The sequence below is a fragment of the Onychostoma macrolepis genome, chromosome 03 (genome assembly GCF_012432095.1).
Source record: "Onychostoma macrolepis isolate SWU-2019 chromosome 03, ASM1243209v1, whole genome shotgun sequence".
NCBI lineage: Eukaryota > Metazoa > Chordata > Actinopteri > Cypriniformes > Cyprinidae > Onychostoma > Onychostoma macrolepis.
In genome coordinates, this window is record NC_081157.1 from 456,112 (window position 1) to 475,333 (window position 19,222).

The 19,222-nt window shown below is 37.5% G+C and overlaps 2 protein-coding genes across 14 annotated transcripts in view; both read left to right on the forward strand.

The window, feature by feature from the left end:
- Positions 1-18,010, forward strand: part of LOC131538147 (endonuclease domain-containing 1 protein-like) — a 59,938-nt gene extending 41,928 nt beyond the window's left edge. For 4 of the 13 annotated variants that reach the window (XM_058772015.1, XM_058772018.1, XM_058772014.1 and 1 more), the window contains 2 exons: positions 6,175-15,168; positions 15,440-18,010. In XM_058772015.1, the coding sequence (XP_058627998.1) occupies positions 14,884-15,168; positions 15,440-16,144 (990 nt within the window). In that variant the 5' untranslated portion in view covers positions 6,175-14,883 and the 3' untranslated portion in view covers positions 16,145-18,010. Of the gene's footprint in view, positions 1-6,174; positions 15,169-15,439 lie in introns of those variants that run through there. The other 9 variants (XM_058772025.1, XM_058772024.1, XM_058772022.1 and 6 more) reach the window with 8 other exon arrangements.
- Positions 6,180-6,773, forward strand: LOC131537068 (gastrula zinc finger protein XlCGF49.1-like). The gene has a single exon (XM_058770316.1). It carries the CDS (start codon positions 6,180-6,182, stop codon positions 6,771-6,773), a length of 594 nt encoding a protein of 197 aa, XP_058626299.1.
- Positions 18,011-19,222: the final 1,212 nt, after the last annotated feature.

Sequence of the window (19,222 nt, forward strand, 5' to 3'; positions counted from 1 at the left end):
GTGTGTAGGATTATTTCTTCCGCATCTCATCCAGCGCCTCTGTTGCTAATTCCAAAACGTCATTTTAAACCTAGTAACGGAGGCTTGAGCCGTTAATAACAGACTAATGCAGTTAATAAGTTAGTTATGAGAGAGAGAGAGAGAGAGATTACCTCTGTGCGTCTCTCAATAGTGTTCGGCAGCAATGTCTCTAGTTATAGTGAAACTTAGTTCCTTTTGTTCACGAACAGCGCCGTTGTTGTTACCTCGCTTGTGAGAAATCATGTAGTTTTTAAGTTGTTTACTGATTAAATCGTCAGAGTAGCGCTAACAACATTAGCGCAGGGCTTGCAAAATTTCAAAATCCCTGGTAGCCCTTCGGGCAGGTACTCTTCAGATTTTGGTAGCCCGAAAATTAATTAACTAGCCCGAATTAAAAAATTACTCTCTTTTCTTTTCTTTTCTTTTCTTTTATTTATTTAATATAGAAAATCAGATAGGAGTTTAAATGTCAATCAAAAATATTTTCAATACACAAATATCAACAAATATGAAGGAAGGAATTTTATTTCACTATTTACAGGGTATCTGCAGAATTTTTTAAAAATATATTTAATTTATGACCCATTTTAAGAGCTGCACAAGTAAAAACATGAGTTGATATTTGCATTGATCTGACCATAAACAGTAAGAAAGGCTATTTGTAAATGCAAATTCATTCTCTGCCACGAGGTGGCGCTTTAGGAGCGCTGAAATACTGCGGTTTCCCCGGAAACGCTGTACACAAAGCAGCTCCGCGCTCATAAACACTGCTTTATCAGGAATTATAGGTAAAATGAAATTTAAAATGCCAACGACACGTTTCTGAGGACACTCGGTTACCTTCAGATACATTCACATAAAGACATCCACGCAGCGTTTTGACTTGAAACGTGCAGCGCTCATATTGATTCAATGACATCGTTGCCTTTTGAAGTTTAATCCTGCCGTAGCGCGCGACTCTTGTCTTTCCGTCCCCAACTGTAAGACCTCTTGAAATTATAATTAAGACATTTCTTACACCATTTAACATATTTAAAACTTTTTATGGCCTTAATTTTGATACAACTCACTTTCAGAGTTTTTAACCTCTTAACTGTCACCGTCCACCCTGTGGGACGCCTACCTTTACTTCACTATTTTACAATTAAATCCTAATCTAATCATGACAAACTATATATCGTTGGAAAGGTCTAAGACTCCTAAATAGGTATTTTACCACTTTTTCTGTTAAAAAATTATGTAGGAAAAGTAATAGATTAATTTATGACCAGAGGTGTCAAATCCAGGGTCAGAAAGTAAAAGTCCTGCCATGTGTTTATTCCACCCATGAACTCAGCAGCTGATTTCACCAGAGGAGGAACCAAGTCATTCCTTTCAAGTCACAAGCAAGTTTCGAGTCAAATCCCAAGACCTCAACGAGTTGAGGTAATTAAGAGATAATTGAGAGACTAATTAAATGTTGATTGTGCATTAGTGATGAACACCTGCTGTTATTGAGAATTACAGAGGATCAGATGTTGATGTTTTATTGGTTAAAATGATGCCACCATCATGGAGATCAGTGTTTGCTTTAGTTGGGCTCTTGACCCTTTTAGTAACTGAGAATGGATTGCTTTTAAGCAATTGCAATATTGCTTCACAACAAACATTTGCACATTGCTGAGTTAAAAGCTTGAGGAAGCAGATGAGCTTACACTTTTGGCTTTTATGTCACTTGAATGAACATCATGAAGGTGTTTCTCTTTGGTTTATTTATTGACGTTCAGCTGTTACAGAACTGCAGGAATTTACTATTAAACAAATGCCATTGTAATATTAAATATTGGAAAAAATTAAGAATTATATTGCTCAGGCTTTTAGACATGAACACTTATCATACGATCCTCAACAGTGGTGACAATAATTATTCATACTGTGGTGTTACCCAGCATGCATTGCAGCATGAAGCATTTTGTTGATTGTCACCATTGTTGAGATTCATACGCTGGTTCTTGATGTCTGTGTGTGTCTGAGTAGGACTGGAGTTTAAATATTTAAATGCATTAGATTTAAAATTCTTTCTCTATAACTGCTACAGCAGTAAATTCATTGCGTACTGTGGTTTCACAGAGTTGTTTATTCAAAAGCAGAACATAAATTAAAAAAATGAAAAATGTTGTATGTGTATGTATATATACACACAGTATATTGGATGCAAACAGGTAAGCACCTGATGATTACATCATCATATGAAAACAACTAACAGTTGCTCACTGCACAGCACTGATCTCTCTGCTTTACAACAGCACATGCATTGCTACAGAGAGATCTAACACAGGAGTCAAGGGTCAAGAGCCCAACTAAAGCAAACACTGATCTACATGATGGTGGTATCATTTTAACCAATAAAACATCAACATCTGATCCTCTGTGATTCACAGTAACAGCAGGTGTTCATCACTAATGCACAATCATCATTTAATTAGTCACTTAATTATCTCTTAATTACCTCAACTCGTTGAGGTCTTGGGATTTGACTCGAAACTTGCTTGTGACTTGAAAGGAATGAGTTGGTTCCTCCTCTGGTGAAATCAGCTGCTGAGTTCATGGGTGGAATAAACACATGGCAGGACTTTTACTTTCTGACCCTGGATTTGACACCTCTGTTTATGACAAGAGTGCACCTGAAAAAAATCTACATCATGACATGAATTCTGACCTTTGTCACAGAAAGTCTTCTTAGTTGCCTTTTTCTCTATCACGAATTAGAAATCATAAGAAATTATTTATCAGTAGAAAACTTAAAATTTCAAAATTCATCCTTTGAAACCCATTTTAAAATCAGACATTGCATTACCATGTAAATGGTACATTAAAATCATGTTACAAAATATTTTCATTCATGAATTATAAAAAATTAAGTTTGGATAGTGCACTATAATGTCTCTGTTCAAAACTGTGGGTGACAGTTAAGGGGTTAAGGACCCGCGGGAGATCTGTATTTAAGGAGCCCGTCGGGCAGGCGGTGATACATTTTGGTAGCCCGACTGGAAAACACAATAGCCCCGGGACGTCGGGCTAGCGATTTTGCGAGCCCTGTAGCGGGATGTATGTTAGTGTGTGTGCAAACTGTAACTGTTATGTATGTGCGGTCTGTGAGGGAGAGAGAGCGGGAGAGATAGAGTATGTGCTTTCCGTTCATAATAAAGCGTAATTTTGTGGCAAAAACATGGACATGATCTGTCGTTTTTATCCTTTTGATTACTATATGTATTTATTTGGCCAGTGTCATTGTGGGTTTTGGTTATTTTGCTGTTGTAAGAGCTTTGAAATAACAGAAATCATTTGGCGAAGTGATATGGTCATGTAATGCGGTCAAGAGCTGCCTGGAACTATGTTCGCCGTGCGGTTCCCTGAAAATAATTGCACACCTCAGAACGTTCGGCAGCCAATCAGATTCAAGCATTCAACGGCCCCGTAGTATAAATGTATATAAACTACAATGTATCACTGCTTTAGTTAGACTTGGATGACTGCAGCGACGCACAGCGAGTTCTCAATAAAGAGTAACTTCTGTATGAAAGATATCCCAACGTCTCCTGGTCTCTGCTTCGAGGGAAAAGTTTCCTACAGTTTCAAAGATAAAATTAAATGAATTGCTAATTACTACATTGAAATAAAAATGTAAAGCCTGTACAAATACTAGAAATCGTGAATATAAATAATTGGGAATCATGTAAAAAAAATTTAATTAAAAAAACAGTACACATTTCATTTATCTATTATAACAGTTATGTAGTTTTGTTCGCTTGGCTGTTTCCTTATAAAGGTCCAGAAATTTGTCAAGTTTTTCGTCAGGTGTCTTTTTTAATGATATGATTTCATTACGTTGCTGTCTTGCCGCCAGCCAATCGCTGCATTGCTGATCATAGTTTCGAGTATCGATACATCTGCCCTTTTCAGGGAACACGAGAACGCGCAGTGATCTTAGACATCTTAATTCAGATATTTGAATCATTCGTTTGAAGAACCAAATTAGCCAGAGGTCAGTTATCAGGATTAGTTATCAAGATCTTTCAAATCATTTCCGATGTAATCAGCAACGTACGAAAAACAGGCTCCAGTAAATTACAATTTATTCATATAGCACAATTAAAAACAACCCGCATTGACCAATGTGCTTTACAATAACTAAAACCACAAACAAGAATAAAAGCAATAAGTCAGAAACAATTAAAATTGTAATAGAGTACCATAAAAAAAAAAAGGGCTTCAACATGATAAAAATGGTAATATGCAATAGAAAATGCTTCAAGATGGGCAAATCATTCCAAAGTCTGGGGGTAGCTACAGAAAAAGCACGGTCACCCCTACATTTCAACATTGACATGGGAATTGACAAGAGTCTCTGATTTGATGACCTGAGTGATCTGGTTGAATGGTGCTCCGTCAGTAGGACAGAAAGGTAAGATGGAGCCATACCATTTAATGATTTATAGACAAAAAGTAAAATTTTAAAATCAACTCTGTAGCGCGCCGCCAACCAGTGTAATGAACGTAAGACAGGAGTCGCATTTTGGACTAATTGTAATCGTGACATAGCCGAATGACTAATCCCAACGTAAAGAGAATTGCTGTTGTCCTAGCTTGAAGAAATAAAGGCATGGATTACTTTTTCAACATTTTTAAAAGAAAGAAAAGTCTTTACTTTCGATAAAAGTCGAAGCTGGTAAAAGCAAGATTTCACCACATAATTAATCTGCCTATCAATTTCAAAGATTCATCAAACACAATGCCCAAAATTTTCACCCAGAGTTTCATGGCCGAGGTCAGCCCACCCAAATTTAGTTTAGAAGTAACAGAGGAATCAGAGGGTCCAAATATAATAATTTCTGTTTTACTCTCATTAAAATTCAGAAAGTTTAAAGAAAGCCATGCCTTAACATCAGTCAAACAGGCCAAGAGGTTATCCAAACCATCTGAATTTCGCTTGAGGGGCAGATAAATTTGTGTGACATCATTGTAACAATGGAATGACTGCCCATGTTTTCTAATAATAGAACGAAGTGGCAGCCTGTACAGAGAGAAAATAATTGGGGCCAAAATGGAGCCCTGAGGAACCCCACACGATAATACAGCATTCAGAATGCCCAATAAAGCTGTTTCCATTTACATATTTTCTGTTGTCATACATAAAACAAGTATAAATAGTGACTAAACACGACCCATTAATACTACATTAACCAGGAGTCGTTCTCACTTTACTCTTTAAATCCTGATTTATAATCGTGACATCGTCTGATTAAATCAACATACATCTATTACACTAAAGAATGACCGTTTGCGGTGGTTTTGGCTATATTACTTTTTTGTCTCATGCAGTGCTCTGCCTTCGTCTATGTGCATATTAACAGACGAAATATGTTCATATTTATAGGCCCAAACAGTAAGCGACAGGTGCTTGGAAACGCTGTTTTATACCCATTTATTGACGAGTTGGCTGCGGAATGGCCAACTGACTGCGCTGCTTCTCTGCTGTGGCTCACTGCACAGAATAGACTCGGAGAGAGGCGACACTGCGCCGGGAAAGTCAGACTTCACGCTCGCGGGGCAGCCCTGACAAAATCTTCCAACTGAACGATAGCGAAGGTTTATCCAAAAACGTTGCTAGGTTTGTCAGTATGTACCATTTATGGAAAAAAGTTGCTAAAAGGGTCTGAAAGTTGCTAAATGTAGTGCTAAAGTCATGCTTGTGTGTGTGTGTGTGTGAGATGCGGGAGCTGATGGCAGGGGGTGGTGGATATTTGTGGCGGTTAATGTGGATATTGTGGAGGACCACCTCAAATAAATCAATGTATGGAAAACACTGGTTGATCCAGTTTGCCGTGTTTGATGAAGAGTCGTCAACGCATGCTTCAGATTTACGCAATTTACATCCAAACGTGGTCAGAAAATACAGAAGTTCTTAAAGTGTAATTCAAATTTTATCTTCCTGGGCAGGTCGCAATTTATGCCATCTCTGAAATGTTTTTTTTTTCTTTGTACCCAGTTATGCATCAAAATGATCATACTTTCTGCTGATGTATCAAGATTCACGCCCTTTTCCTTTCACATTTCTTTCTTTTTGAGTTAATGAAAATCAAACTCTTGAAACCTCTTTAACTTTCATTTTAGACCCGATGGAAGAGAACAAGGTGAAGGAAGAACTAATGGAAGCAGGAAAGAAACATCATGACACTTGCCCTCAGTGTGGAAAGAGTTTCTCATGTGAACAAAGTCTTAATCTTCACATAAAAGTTCATGCGGAAATGAAGCCGTACGAATGTGACTGGTGCAATAAGATTTTCACACTAAAAGGAAACTTTAATAAACACATGAAAATCCACACTGAAGAGAAGCCACACACATGTGATCAGTGCGGGAAGAAGTTCAGACTTAAAGGAAACCTTAATACACACGTGAGAATCCACACTGGAGCGATGCCACACACATGTGATCAGTGCGGGAGGAAATTCAGACATAAAGGAAACCTTAATACACACATGAGAATCCACACTGGAAAGAAACCCTTCACGTGTGATCAGTGCGGGAAGAGTTACAGACATAAAGGAAATTATAATGATCACATGAAAATCCACACTGGAGAGAAGCCACACACATGTGATCAGTGCGGAAGAGATTTATACAAAAAGAACACCTTAAGATACACAGGAAAGCCCACACTGGAGAGAAACCCTTCACATGTGAACAGTGCGGGAAGAAGTTCACACTAAAAGGATCTCTTTATGAACACATGAAAATCCACACTGGAAAGAAACCCTTCACATGCGATCAGTGCGGGAAGAATTTCAGACAGAAAGGAAACTATAATGATCACATGAAAATCCACACTGGAGAGAAGCGGTACACATGTGAACAGTGTGATAAGAGTTTCATACAAAAAGGACAGCTTAATGAACACAAGAAAATCCACACTGGAGAGAAGCCCTTCACCTGTGAACAGTGCGGGAAGAGTTTCAGAAAGTCAAGTGTTTTCAAAGTACATCTGCTCACTCATTCTAGAGAAAGACTATATAACTGTGACCAGTGCAGTAAAACATTTTTTAGGGCAGATTTCCTGAAGGACCACCTGACGGTTCATACACAGGAGAGGCCTTACGTATGTTCTTTGTGTGCAAAGAGTTTTAGACAGATGGGTACTTTAAAAACACATCTGAAAAGACACAGCGGCGTGAAGGATCATATTTGCTCTGAGTGTGGAAAGACTTTTTTTACAGTTTATGCACTGAAACAGCACCAGACGGTTCACACCGGAGAAAAACCTTACCAGTGTTCACACTCTGACAAGACATTCACATGGCCAGAATATCTGAAAATACATGAGAGTATCTACACTGAAGAGAAGCCACACACATGTGATCAGTGTGGGAAGAAGTTCAGACTTAAAGGATCTCTTTATGAACACATGAAAATCCACACTGGAGCGATGCCGTACTCATGTGATCAGTGCGGGAGGAAATTCAGACATAAAGGAAACCTCAATACACACATGAGAATCCACACTGGAACGAAACCCTTCACATGTGATCAGTGTGGGAAGAGTTACAGATATAAAGGAAATTATAATGATCACATGAAAATCCACACTGGAGAGAAGCCACACACATGTGATCGGTGCGGAGGAGTTTTATACAAAAAGAACGCCTTAAAAAACACATGAGAATCCACACTGGAGAGAAGCCACACACGTGAACAGTGCGGGAAGGGTTTCATAAAAACGCCTTAAACACATGAAAATACACTGAAGAGAAGCTGTACACGTGATAAGTGTGGTAAGAATTTCAGAAAGTCATGGGTTTTAAAAGAACATCTGCGTACACGTTCTGGAGAAAGGCTATATAACTATGACCAATGCAGTAAAAAATATTTTAGGCAAGATTCCCTGAAGGACCACCTGAACGTGCATACACAGGAGAGGCCTTATGTATGTTCTTGTTGTTCAAAGAGTTTGAGACAGATTGGTAATTTAAAAACACATTTGTAAAGACAGCGGTGTGAAGGATCATATTTGTTCTGAGTGCGGAAAGGCTTTTTTAATTTTATTTATTCTTTTTTTTTTTAGAGAGAGAGATTTTGAACTGAAAATGCACCAGACGGTTCATACTGAGGAAAAACCTTACAAGTGTTCACACTGTGACGAGATTCAAACGGCCAGAATATCTGAAAATACATGAGATGATCCACACTGGAGAGAAGAGATATCACTGCCTTTCATGTGCGAAGAGGTTCACTCATTTATCTAATTTAATCGTTCACAGGGAAAGTGTGTCTGAAGTCACAGTAAGTAGTTCATGTTCAGATCTTGTACTTTCAGATGCGATGTTGCGTCCTCACTGAACAAGATCCAATACCATGTCAAGCAATAAAAGTTATCTTCCATATACAGAAAATGAGAAAAAATAAACATCATCCGAAGATTTCAAGGTGAAGTGAGTTTTAATCATTGATTAAACTTGTTAAACTTTTATTGTGTGCCGAATCTACAAAGGGATGTGGTCATGAAAAAAACGAGAAAGTGGAAAAACTATATTAGTTTTGCTCATTAATTGCTATACTACACTAGTTTAGTTAAACAAGTGTTGTGTTTCCCTAAGAAACTTTTGTGAGCTAAACCATAAGCATTCAAATGTAATTTTCCTTCCCACCTCATATATTTTCCATTATCATGTCCTTTTTGAGGGTTGCTTATTCTACTTGTATTAAAAAGTAGCATAGTATCATTTAATAATAATTGGTAATATCTAAAAGTCATGAAGTATCTGTTTGATTTTGGGGCTTACCATGTTTAAATTTCTTGATAGAGCTAGCTAATAAAAATATTTCTCCCCACACGACCAAGTTTGAGATGGATAATTAACTGTTTTACCTTTGATATCAAGTATTGTATAACAATCCAAAATTAACTTCTAAATTTGATTTGGTGAGTTGATTTGCATCATTAATCTTGCATGATGTAATGCAGTGTGTGTGTGTGTGTATATATGAGACATGATTGTATGTTGGGATATACAGGTGCATCTAAAAGAATTCGAATATCATGAAAAAGTTACTTTTTTGGTAACTTATTTCAAAAAGTGAAACTTTCATATATTCTAGATTCATTACATGTAAAGTAAAACATTTAAAAACTTTGCTTTAATTTTGTTGATTAGAGCTTACAGCTCATGAAAATCAAAAATCCAGTATCTCAAAACATTAGAATATTTTCTAAGATCAATTAAAAAAAAAAAAAAGATTTGCAAAACAGAAAAATTTAACTACTTTAAATGTTCATTAATGCACTCAATACTTGCTCATCACTGACTTCAGAAACTTCACACTGGACTTCAAGCAACATGGATTCTGTGCCTCTCCACTCTTCCTCCAGACTCCAGACCTTGATTTCCAAATGAAATGCAAAATGTACTTTTATCTGAAAAGAGGACTTTGGACCACTGAGCAACAGTCCAGTTCTTTTTCTCCACAGCCCAGTTAAGATGCTTCTGACGTTGTCTCTGGTTCAGAAGTGGCTTGGTAGCCCTTTTCCTGAAGACGTCTGAGCGTGGTGACTCTTGAAGCACTGACACCAGCTTCAGTTCTCTCCTTGTGAAGCTCTCACAAGTGTTTGAATCGGCTTTGTTTGACAGTATTCTCAAGCTTGAGGTCATACCTGTTGCTTGTGCACCTTTACCTACCCATTTTCTTCCTTCCAGTCAACTTTGCATTTAATATGCTTTGATACAGCACTCTGTAAACAGCCACACCTTTCAGTAATGACCCTCTGTGACTTACCCTCTTTGTGGAGGTGTCAATGATTGTCTTTTGGACCATTGCCACAGTAGTCTTCCCCATTATTGTGGTTTCAAAGAACAAGAGATACCTGGAATTTATACTGTATGGATGGTCATTAATTGAAACTCAAATGTACAGTATTGTTCAAAATAATAGCAGTACAATGTGACTAAACAGAATAATCAAGGTTTTTAGTATATTTTTTATTGCTACGTGGCAAACAAGTTACCAGTAGGTGCAGTAGATTCTCAGAAAACAAACAAGACCCAGCATTCATGATATGGACCCTCTTAAGGCTGTGCAATTGGGCAATTAGTTGAATTAGTTGAAAGGGGTGTGTTCAAAAAAATAGCAGTGTGGCATTCAATCACTGAGGTCATCAATTTTGTGAAGAAACAGGTGTGAATCAGGTGGCCCCTATTTAAGGATGAAGCCAGCACTTGCTAAACATGCATTTGAAAGCCTGAGGAAAATGGGTCGTTCAAGACATTGTTCAGAAGAACAGCGTACTTTGATTAAAAAGTTGATTGGAGAGGGGAAAACCTCTCAGCTAAAATGATCTCCAATGCCTTAAAATGGAGAGCAAAACCAGAGAAACGTGGAAGAAAACGGAAGACAACCATCAAAATGGATCGAAGAATAACCAGAATGGCAAAGGCTCAGCCAATGATCACCTCCAGGATGACAGTCTGGAGTTACCTGTAAGTACTGTGACAGTTAGAAGACGTCTGTGTGAAGCTAATCTATTTTCAAGAATCCCCCATAAAGTCCCTCTGTTAAAAAAGGCATGTGCAGAAGAGGTTACAATTTGCCAAAGAACACATCAACTGGCCTAAAGAGAAATGGAGGAACATTTTGTGGACTGATGAGAGTAAAATTGTTCTTTTTGGGTCCAAGGGCCACAGGCAGTTTGTGAGACGACCCCCAAACTCTGAATTCAAGCCACAGTACACAGTGAAGACAGTGAAGCATGGTGGTGCAAGCATCACTACTTACTACCCTAGCAGAGATGGCAGTGTTCAAGTAAGCCCGTCTTGCCATCACAGTGACCGGAATGTAACCACCCTCAGATGGCTATACTAAGGAGGACCCCAAACCATGTTAGTCCCAAGGAAACAATACACAGCTAGCCTAGATAGCCTTCCTGCAGAGTTGCCCAGACCACAGAGTGTCTACTTGCCACCCTAGCAGGGGAGAGAGCATTGTCTAGGCAAGGGCTCAAACAGACCGTTACTTAAAAACCCTAGGAAGGGGAGCAGTCACTGAGCTAGCACACAGATATCCTCAGATAGCTATGTACCTGGGAAGGGCTACCAGAAAGGGGACCGACTGAAACTACCCAGACCACAAAAAGTGGGTTGTCTACTTACGACCCAAAGAGGGGAGGTCTGGGTAAGGGCTCAAGAGACTGCTACTTAAAACCCTGAGCAGGGCAGCGATCACTGAGCTAGCATATAGCTATCCTCAGATAGTTAGGTTCTAGGAAAGGGGCCCACTCCATGAGAGGGCTCACCGCAATTGCAGTAGAACACAGCTAACTACAGATAGCTGTATTCAAGTAAGCCCGTCCTGCCAAAAACAATGGCTGGAATTTAACCACCCTCAGAAGGCTATATTAAGGAGGTCCCCAATCCGTGTCAGTCCCACAGTAGGCTAGCAAAGCACTGTGCTATTGACCAAGATCTTACAAGAGGGAGATCCAGACCATCAGTAAATGATTCGCTAAAGAGCGAACACAAACATCATAGTCCGAGATCAAGCCTGATGTAAGCAGTAGCCATAGCACTAGTGGGCTGGACACCGCTATCCTCCAGTAGCAGTTCCTTCAGATAAGGCTGAAGATTGCCCAGGCCATGGAAGTGGGCCATCTATTTAAAACCTCCGAAGGGGAGACGGCACAGTCCAGGCAAGGGGCTCACAAAGACCACAATCTAAAAGGGAAGCGGTCTCCGTGCTGGAACACAGCTATCCTCGAATAGCAGATACCTAAACAAAGACTTCAGCACTTACTCGAGAACTTGTGCCAAGGGGAACCCAACCTAGTCATTAGAATCTAGGCTAGAACATAGCTGCCCTCAGACCGCCATATTCCAGAGCAAAAAGATATTCTAGGTGCTGAAAACCTTGGGAGAGAAAACTTGCAAGCCTCTCTCCACAGAATATTTAAATATATTCACAGCCAGCAAGACTTTCCACCCACAATAACATGCATATTAGAGAGGCACAGCCGAGCTGAATATAGCTCTGCCCACGATCTTGCAGGATCAGGGCTGAAACGACTCCGTGCTCACACTTAATCGTCATAACAACTCTACAATATCTGTGGCATCTGACAACCCGTATAGAGAGAGTATGCGGATGCCACAGATCAAAACGATGACCGCGAGGTGAGATAAACTGTGCCGCAGCAATGGCGGAACTGGGCTGCAAGACACAAGCGCTCTGTTCCGTATCCCTCAGGTATAGGAACAAACGCGAGCGGAGCCTAAACATTGTGAATGCACGTGCTCTTCGCCGAGACAAACGCGAAATCAGAACATGCCCTCAAGTGTTAGAATCCAAACACAGAGGCACACATTCCCTAAGGCGCTGCTCGACTCAAGCACTATCCACAGGATCCGATAACCCAAAAAGGGCATCTCAACCCCCGCAAATCCTGCGATCCGAGTCTCTGCCGTGCCTCATCAAACACATCCAATGTTTTCAAGCCAAGCCAAGTTTCCTCATATAAAGGCAAATGAGTGTTACAGTTGTAACACACAATACATATATTTGTCCATACCTCTGCATTTTCTCTCAAATAGAGTTTTGTATTTGCAAATCACTTTGCAAAGAAAAACTCAACTTTCAAACAAACGCAAAGCAGATTGTGTTTATTTGCAAAACACTGGATTTGTTTGATGAATATTGGCACAAAATTTGCTCCATACTCACACGCACTTCAAACAGATGGCTCCTGAAGACAGCAAAGAGGATGACGTATTCAGCAGGTGCCCTCTTACACTTCCGGGCACCCCGCCTATGACGTCATGGGCCAGGTGGGCCTATAGATTGACGTTGTTTCACACGTGTGAAACATGCAGGCTGCATTCCCCAATGCGCAGCGTTGAGTTCCCTAGAAGGGGAACAAAAACACTATAAAGTGTACTAAAACATTTATGGTAAACTACTATTACTCATAGGTGCTGCCTGATGACGATTATGCTATATGTTTCCTGTGAAATAAACACATAAGGTCTTTAAGATGTTCATGATTTAGGATATGTGTTTGAAAAATGTTTGATGTTTGTGCATGAAGTGCTCATGAAGCGTGTGCGGGTCTATTCTATCTGTTTGAAATCCATGGATCACCGTTATGTGTTAGTGCTGCTTGTTGATGCACAAAATAAGAGCTACAAATCAATAAAAAGACAGATAATTTAATGTTATAGATTACACTTGAATGAAAACAGCTGTTTTACAGAACATGCGGTATGTTTGCTGTGTTGTCACGTTTATGTGGCTTTGACCAGCAGATGTCGCTAGCCTGCCATCACTCCTCCTAGTCTCTGCATGCGTACATTAAGTAATAATTGCAGAATGTTTTTCATTATGACACAGTCATTATTTCAAGAAAGTTTCTCAGTGTTATGAGAAACTAAGTGATTATTGTGAGAACGATTGTCATTATTATGTGAAAAGTTATTAGGGGACACTGGGAATTGTAACATTTTTTACATTTTCCTTCATAACTCACAGACTACTTGAAATACACTAGTCATCTTTTGATACAAAAAATATAGGTGCACTAAGTAAGGGATAATCAACAGCTAGCTGTGCATTAAACGATTTGAATGCACGACGCGGAGGCGAAGAACCGCCCGACGCGGAGCGGAGTGCATTCAGATCGTTTAATGCACAGCTAGCAGTTAATTATCCCGTTTATGCCATGGTCATTTGCCAACATTCACATATTAAAGATGTTAATAATATTTGCGCTGCAATATTTGACCGGAACGATAAAAATGATGGTTATTTTTGTCTGTATTACTATTTAACTTTAACTGTATGTTATTATGGTTACCAATGTTTATAGGAAGCGCATTAATATAGAACGTGATTAAACTGACCTGGAACTATCTGTGCGGTTCAACGAATTTAATCAACACCTGCCAGCCAATCAGAATCCAGTATTCAGACAGACCATGGCATAATTAATAATACAATTTATATATTTTCGTTAATAAGGACAAGACTATAATATTAAATTAAATGCAAGATGTCAAGGGGGCAATTGTAACCGTGTTTGGGGGAAATATTAACCGACTGTATCTCAAATAAAACCTCAAACTAATCACTTTACTGATGTAGTATCTAATAACATTAAGATTTTTTTTTGTATATGGTTCAAGTTCTTTTAGATGTCAGGCATTGTGCATTCAAAAAGCAAATATCTTTCTATTTTTGCAGAAGACAAGGCAACTATTCTAGTGGGAACTCAATTTTAATTATTTAAATATATATTTTACATTTATTTTAATACACCCATTTAAAATGTAGTTTTACATTTAAATGTAGTGAAATATGTTCATTTTCTAACAGAAAAGAAGCTTATGTCAACACAGACGAACAAGGTGCTTACATTGGGCCATATGGCAGTGTAGACAACTACAGTATAATATGCAGAATACTTTTTTCCATAAAGACCTGTATTCACTGATTCTGATGCTCTTTCAGGTGTATATCATTTTGTATTGTTCAACTGAGAGTTATGATACATTATTTCAGTGATCTTATGTATGGTATGAGCAGCTCTCAGCCACTTTTTAATTATTATTATTATTATTATTATAGTAATAGCTCTCAAAATAAATAAGGTTAGTGATCCTTACACTATTTTGTGTGAAATCAAGTTTTCTTTACATGCAAGTTCTTAAATGAATCCCATAAGCATGTCCAATCATATTGGCCATTTCTTCTCATTTGTTAATTTCAGTCACACCCCCAGCAACATCTCTGACTCCGACTGTGTATTTAAAGCAGCTGCACTTCTGGTGTCTGCTCTATAACACCATGTTTGCTCTGGGTCTGCTCACTTGTATTGTGCTCGGAGCACTCAGTGCTCAGGCAAAAGTATCTAATGACTTTGACTGTAAAGAGTTTTTCTACAAAGACATAGAACCAACAGGAATGGATCAAAATGCCAAGAAAATCTGTCAGTGGACGTCAAAACCAAGTTATTATTACGCTACGCTGTACTCGGTTCATCACAGGATTCCTCTCTACAGCGCTTATAGATTTGACCCTGCATGCTCAAGCGACAGTGGAAGTTCAAGCACCTGGCATTTAGAGCCACAGGTAACTATGTACTTCACTGTCTAACAAAAGACTTTCATTAGCAGTGCATTCCATTCTGTTTTGTCATTCAAAATAACACATAAAATACATTAGATGAATGGTGCATTATGGAACATTCATATACCGTACTATAAACTTTTAAACATATTCACTGAGAAACAATGTAGAAAGTAAGAACATAAAATTTTTTCCACACAACATTTGAAACAAGTCTTTTCTCACAAATAATTAAACATCAAACTAAACACCTTGCATAATATTCCTTCTGTAGATTTCCCAACCTACATCCCAAATGTATTACATGGTCCGTGAGGATCAAAAAACTCAAAAAAGTTATAAAGAAAATCAAGCCATCAGCAGCGACTACACTGACTCCGGATTTGATCGTGGACACCTGTACCCCAACAGCTTCCAATGCAGTGACGGCCGTACAGCAACATTTACACTGACCAACGCTGCACCTATGGACCGGTGTTTCAACCGTATCCACTGGAAGGACTGGGAGAGCGCTTTGAGAAGTTTTTTAGAAGGCAAGCTTAAAAGTGGTGGTGCTTCTACAACAGCCTACATTGTCACAGGAATTGTACCCAGTGCAACTGAACGAATACCACGCAGGGGAACCTCCGGAGACTCTGGAAGGGTGACCGTGCCCTCTCACATCTGGACAGCCGTCTGCTATAAACACAACAGTGATGACACAAAGTCTTTCTCCTTCAGCTATATGGGGGAAAACAAGCCAGAGCCGGGCATACGCCTGATGAGTGTCTCGGACCTGAATAATCAGCTCAAAGGACTCTATAGTGGGAACCCCAAAATTAAGATTTTTAAGGATGATTGTTTTGGTGACACTAAATCAGATGAGGTTAAGACCAAATTTCAGAAATTAATGAGCTTGGATGTGCCGAACACACTGAAAAGAACCAGCAGCAGCGACAGCCTATCTTCTAAAACCAATGTCAAGGTGAAGAAGAATTAGCCTTTGACAATTAATACTAATATTTGACTTTGTAGGTTAGTAAGTACAAATCACAAACAATTTGCAGACTTTCTAGTATAAGAATGTCTTTAATATTTGCTTCTGAAATTAAATGTTTTTTTTCCCTGATGATTTGTATCCAAAAACAAAAATCTCAATAAAAACATTTATGCATCTATAAATAATTAGCAATTGTTTTTACACAAAGTAGTAACTTTGTTTTTAATCAAATCTGACATTTATGACTGTAGACTGTAGTGAATGCACATCAAAGCTTACAAAATGCACAGCAAATGCACAGACATCTCCATCCACTCCTCAGCAGATGGCAGTCAGCCCAAGAAATGTTCATTCACATTCACATTAATTATGAAAAAATGTTTGAAACTGTTCAAAAACAATGTGCTTTAAACTTTAAAATGTGTGACAATGTATTGGGGTGACAAACACGGTAATCAAAGTAATGTCTTTATTAAAGAAAGTTTTTCCACATACTTTTCATTTACAACTTTAAAAATAAAAACACCAATACAGAATATTGTGTGATTAAAAAAAAAAAAAAAAAACGTATAAAATACGTTAAAACAAAAAGGTCGAGAAAGTTATGTTGGTTTCCCAAAAAAGGGTCAAATGTTTTTCAACAGTAGATGAAATGAATCACTGTTGTTAAACTGTCTTCCCATTTTTAACATTACGATGTAAAAGCTCTGTAGAGTAAATAGAGTATCTTACACTGTTCTGAGATGCACTGATGACTATGGCGAGTGGTTCGTGCCATGGATTACCTACCAAAGGAGAGTCGTGTACTTTTTACGTGTGAGAAGGGGTACGTCGCAACACAGACGCGTGACACCAAGGCCGTAGAGAAGTACGCCGCCACCACAATAAATTAATATCTTACCCTCATGTGTTTTTTTCTAGGTTTTCTTATAAACAATAAACTCACATATTTTATGTATTATAACAAATGCCAGCAGCCTGACGATTGTTGTTACACTTTACATCACGAGCAAACCATTGTTTATCTAATGTTTAATTGCATTTAATCTGTAATGTTTGGCCACATATTTATGATAGAAATGCTACAGCCAACAGTTTAAAGTTTTATTTTGAAACTTTATTTGCATATTTATAAATATATTGATGCATTCTCATATGTTGCTGGCGCATTTGTTTAAGTTGCTACAAATAATTTCAACAGCACAAGTTTTGTCCACATTCCCAAATGCAAGTTATTGTGGAAAAAAATTGGTTTTGCCACAAACTCAACTCTGTTGAACAGAACAGTACCAGAGGGTTAAAGGGATAGAGATGTTTATGTTGTCCCAAACACACATTTATTTTTGTTTCTTCTTTGGAAAATAAAAATTAAAAGGAGACTTATGGAAGACTTTTCCATGTCCCTCAAAAATATGATTATTGAGATTGCTTAAAATAAACACAATGGTTCATTGCAGAGAAACTGTGAAAACTCTTGAAACCATTAGTATTTACTGTACAGCTCAGCTGTGCATATTTATCTTTATTTAATTTTTTTCTTGTTTGCTCAACATTTTGCTGTTTTTAATCATTAATTGAAGACACTGTTTGTACTCTGCTTGCTCACGTTTAGGAAAACGGTGAATGGTAATGATAGATATAAATTGCTTTATTATATGTTGTGGGGAGAGGTCCATACTCTCTTAAGTTCATCCTAATTACTAATTGAATTGTTAGAAGTTTTGGGTTGTCAGAATAGTAGCTGCATAAAAAATATTATGAATAAAATTCAGAGTATGTTCATATTGTGATCCAATATGTAGCGCCTGTGTACTCAAATGCAATACATAAGCTATTGGAGTTTTAGGTTCTCACGGAATTCTAAATATATAAAAAGAAATATTAAATTACTGTATACTTGAGACCAGATCTTAGATATGGCGAAGGAGATTCTTGCAAATTTACTAAAGCATTAAAAGTTAGTTAGAAATATTAGTTTAGAAATAAGTTAGTGTGATGTAGTGAATCAAGTTGAGTTTGATAGTCTTTTATGAATAGTATTATACAAGTTAATTAATTGTTTATACTTATTTTGAATTTGATAATTTCAGAGTTAACTTTTTTTCACATATAAGAGAACAAACTCAAGCAAAGAAAAAAAAAAACGTTATATGATGACACTGAACACAAAATATAAACCAAACACAATAGAAATGTGGCACAATGAGTCAAAACTCACCAAAACCGCTGTGTCTCATTCATATAATTTTCCTTTAGGTCCCCAAACAGGTAAATATCCTCTTTCTTCTCTTGCAGGGTCTTAAAATCAACTAATTAATTACTAATTTGAGTCAGTAATCTCTTTAATAATACTAATATTAATAATATAAAGATAATAATAATAAAATATAAATATGAAAAATATGAAAATAAACTATTATTAACACCATTAGGGTCCTTTATAGTACTTTCAATGGATAAAAAAATTAGACAAAGTTTCTTTCTTTATGGAACCTTATAAAAATGGTTCTATTTAGCACCAAAAGGGGTTCTGCTGTTGCTACAAACTGAAGAACCCTAATTTGTTCTGTTTAGAACCATTTTTCTTTAGCGTGAAGGAGGAATTCATTTTATCCATTTAGTGATGGACTTGATTTTGTTATTTTCAAGCAATAGCCTACTTGCTACTACTAATATTTTTAAATCGCCTGTTCAATAAAACTTTACTAAATTGAAAATAAATAATTATAAATAATAAAAATATGAACGAATGCAGATAAGTTAACACTTAAAGATAAGAAAAACTCATGTAGCCGCCTTAACACCTAGCAACAACAGTCATTTAAAGTGCAGAAATTATGTAAATAAATTATTGTAAATATTATTTGATATTAAAAAAAAAATAATAATTTCCACCATCAAATATTATTAGTGATTCACAGTTCACAAACTTACATGTAAATGAACTATATAAAACTATACTGTCAATAAACAACAGTTACACAAATGAATTAGATCAACCAATGCATTTATTTCCATTCAGAGGAATAGAAAACAAATGAATAATATTAGTCTAAAACGATTCCTTATCTAATAGCT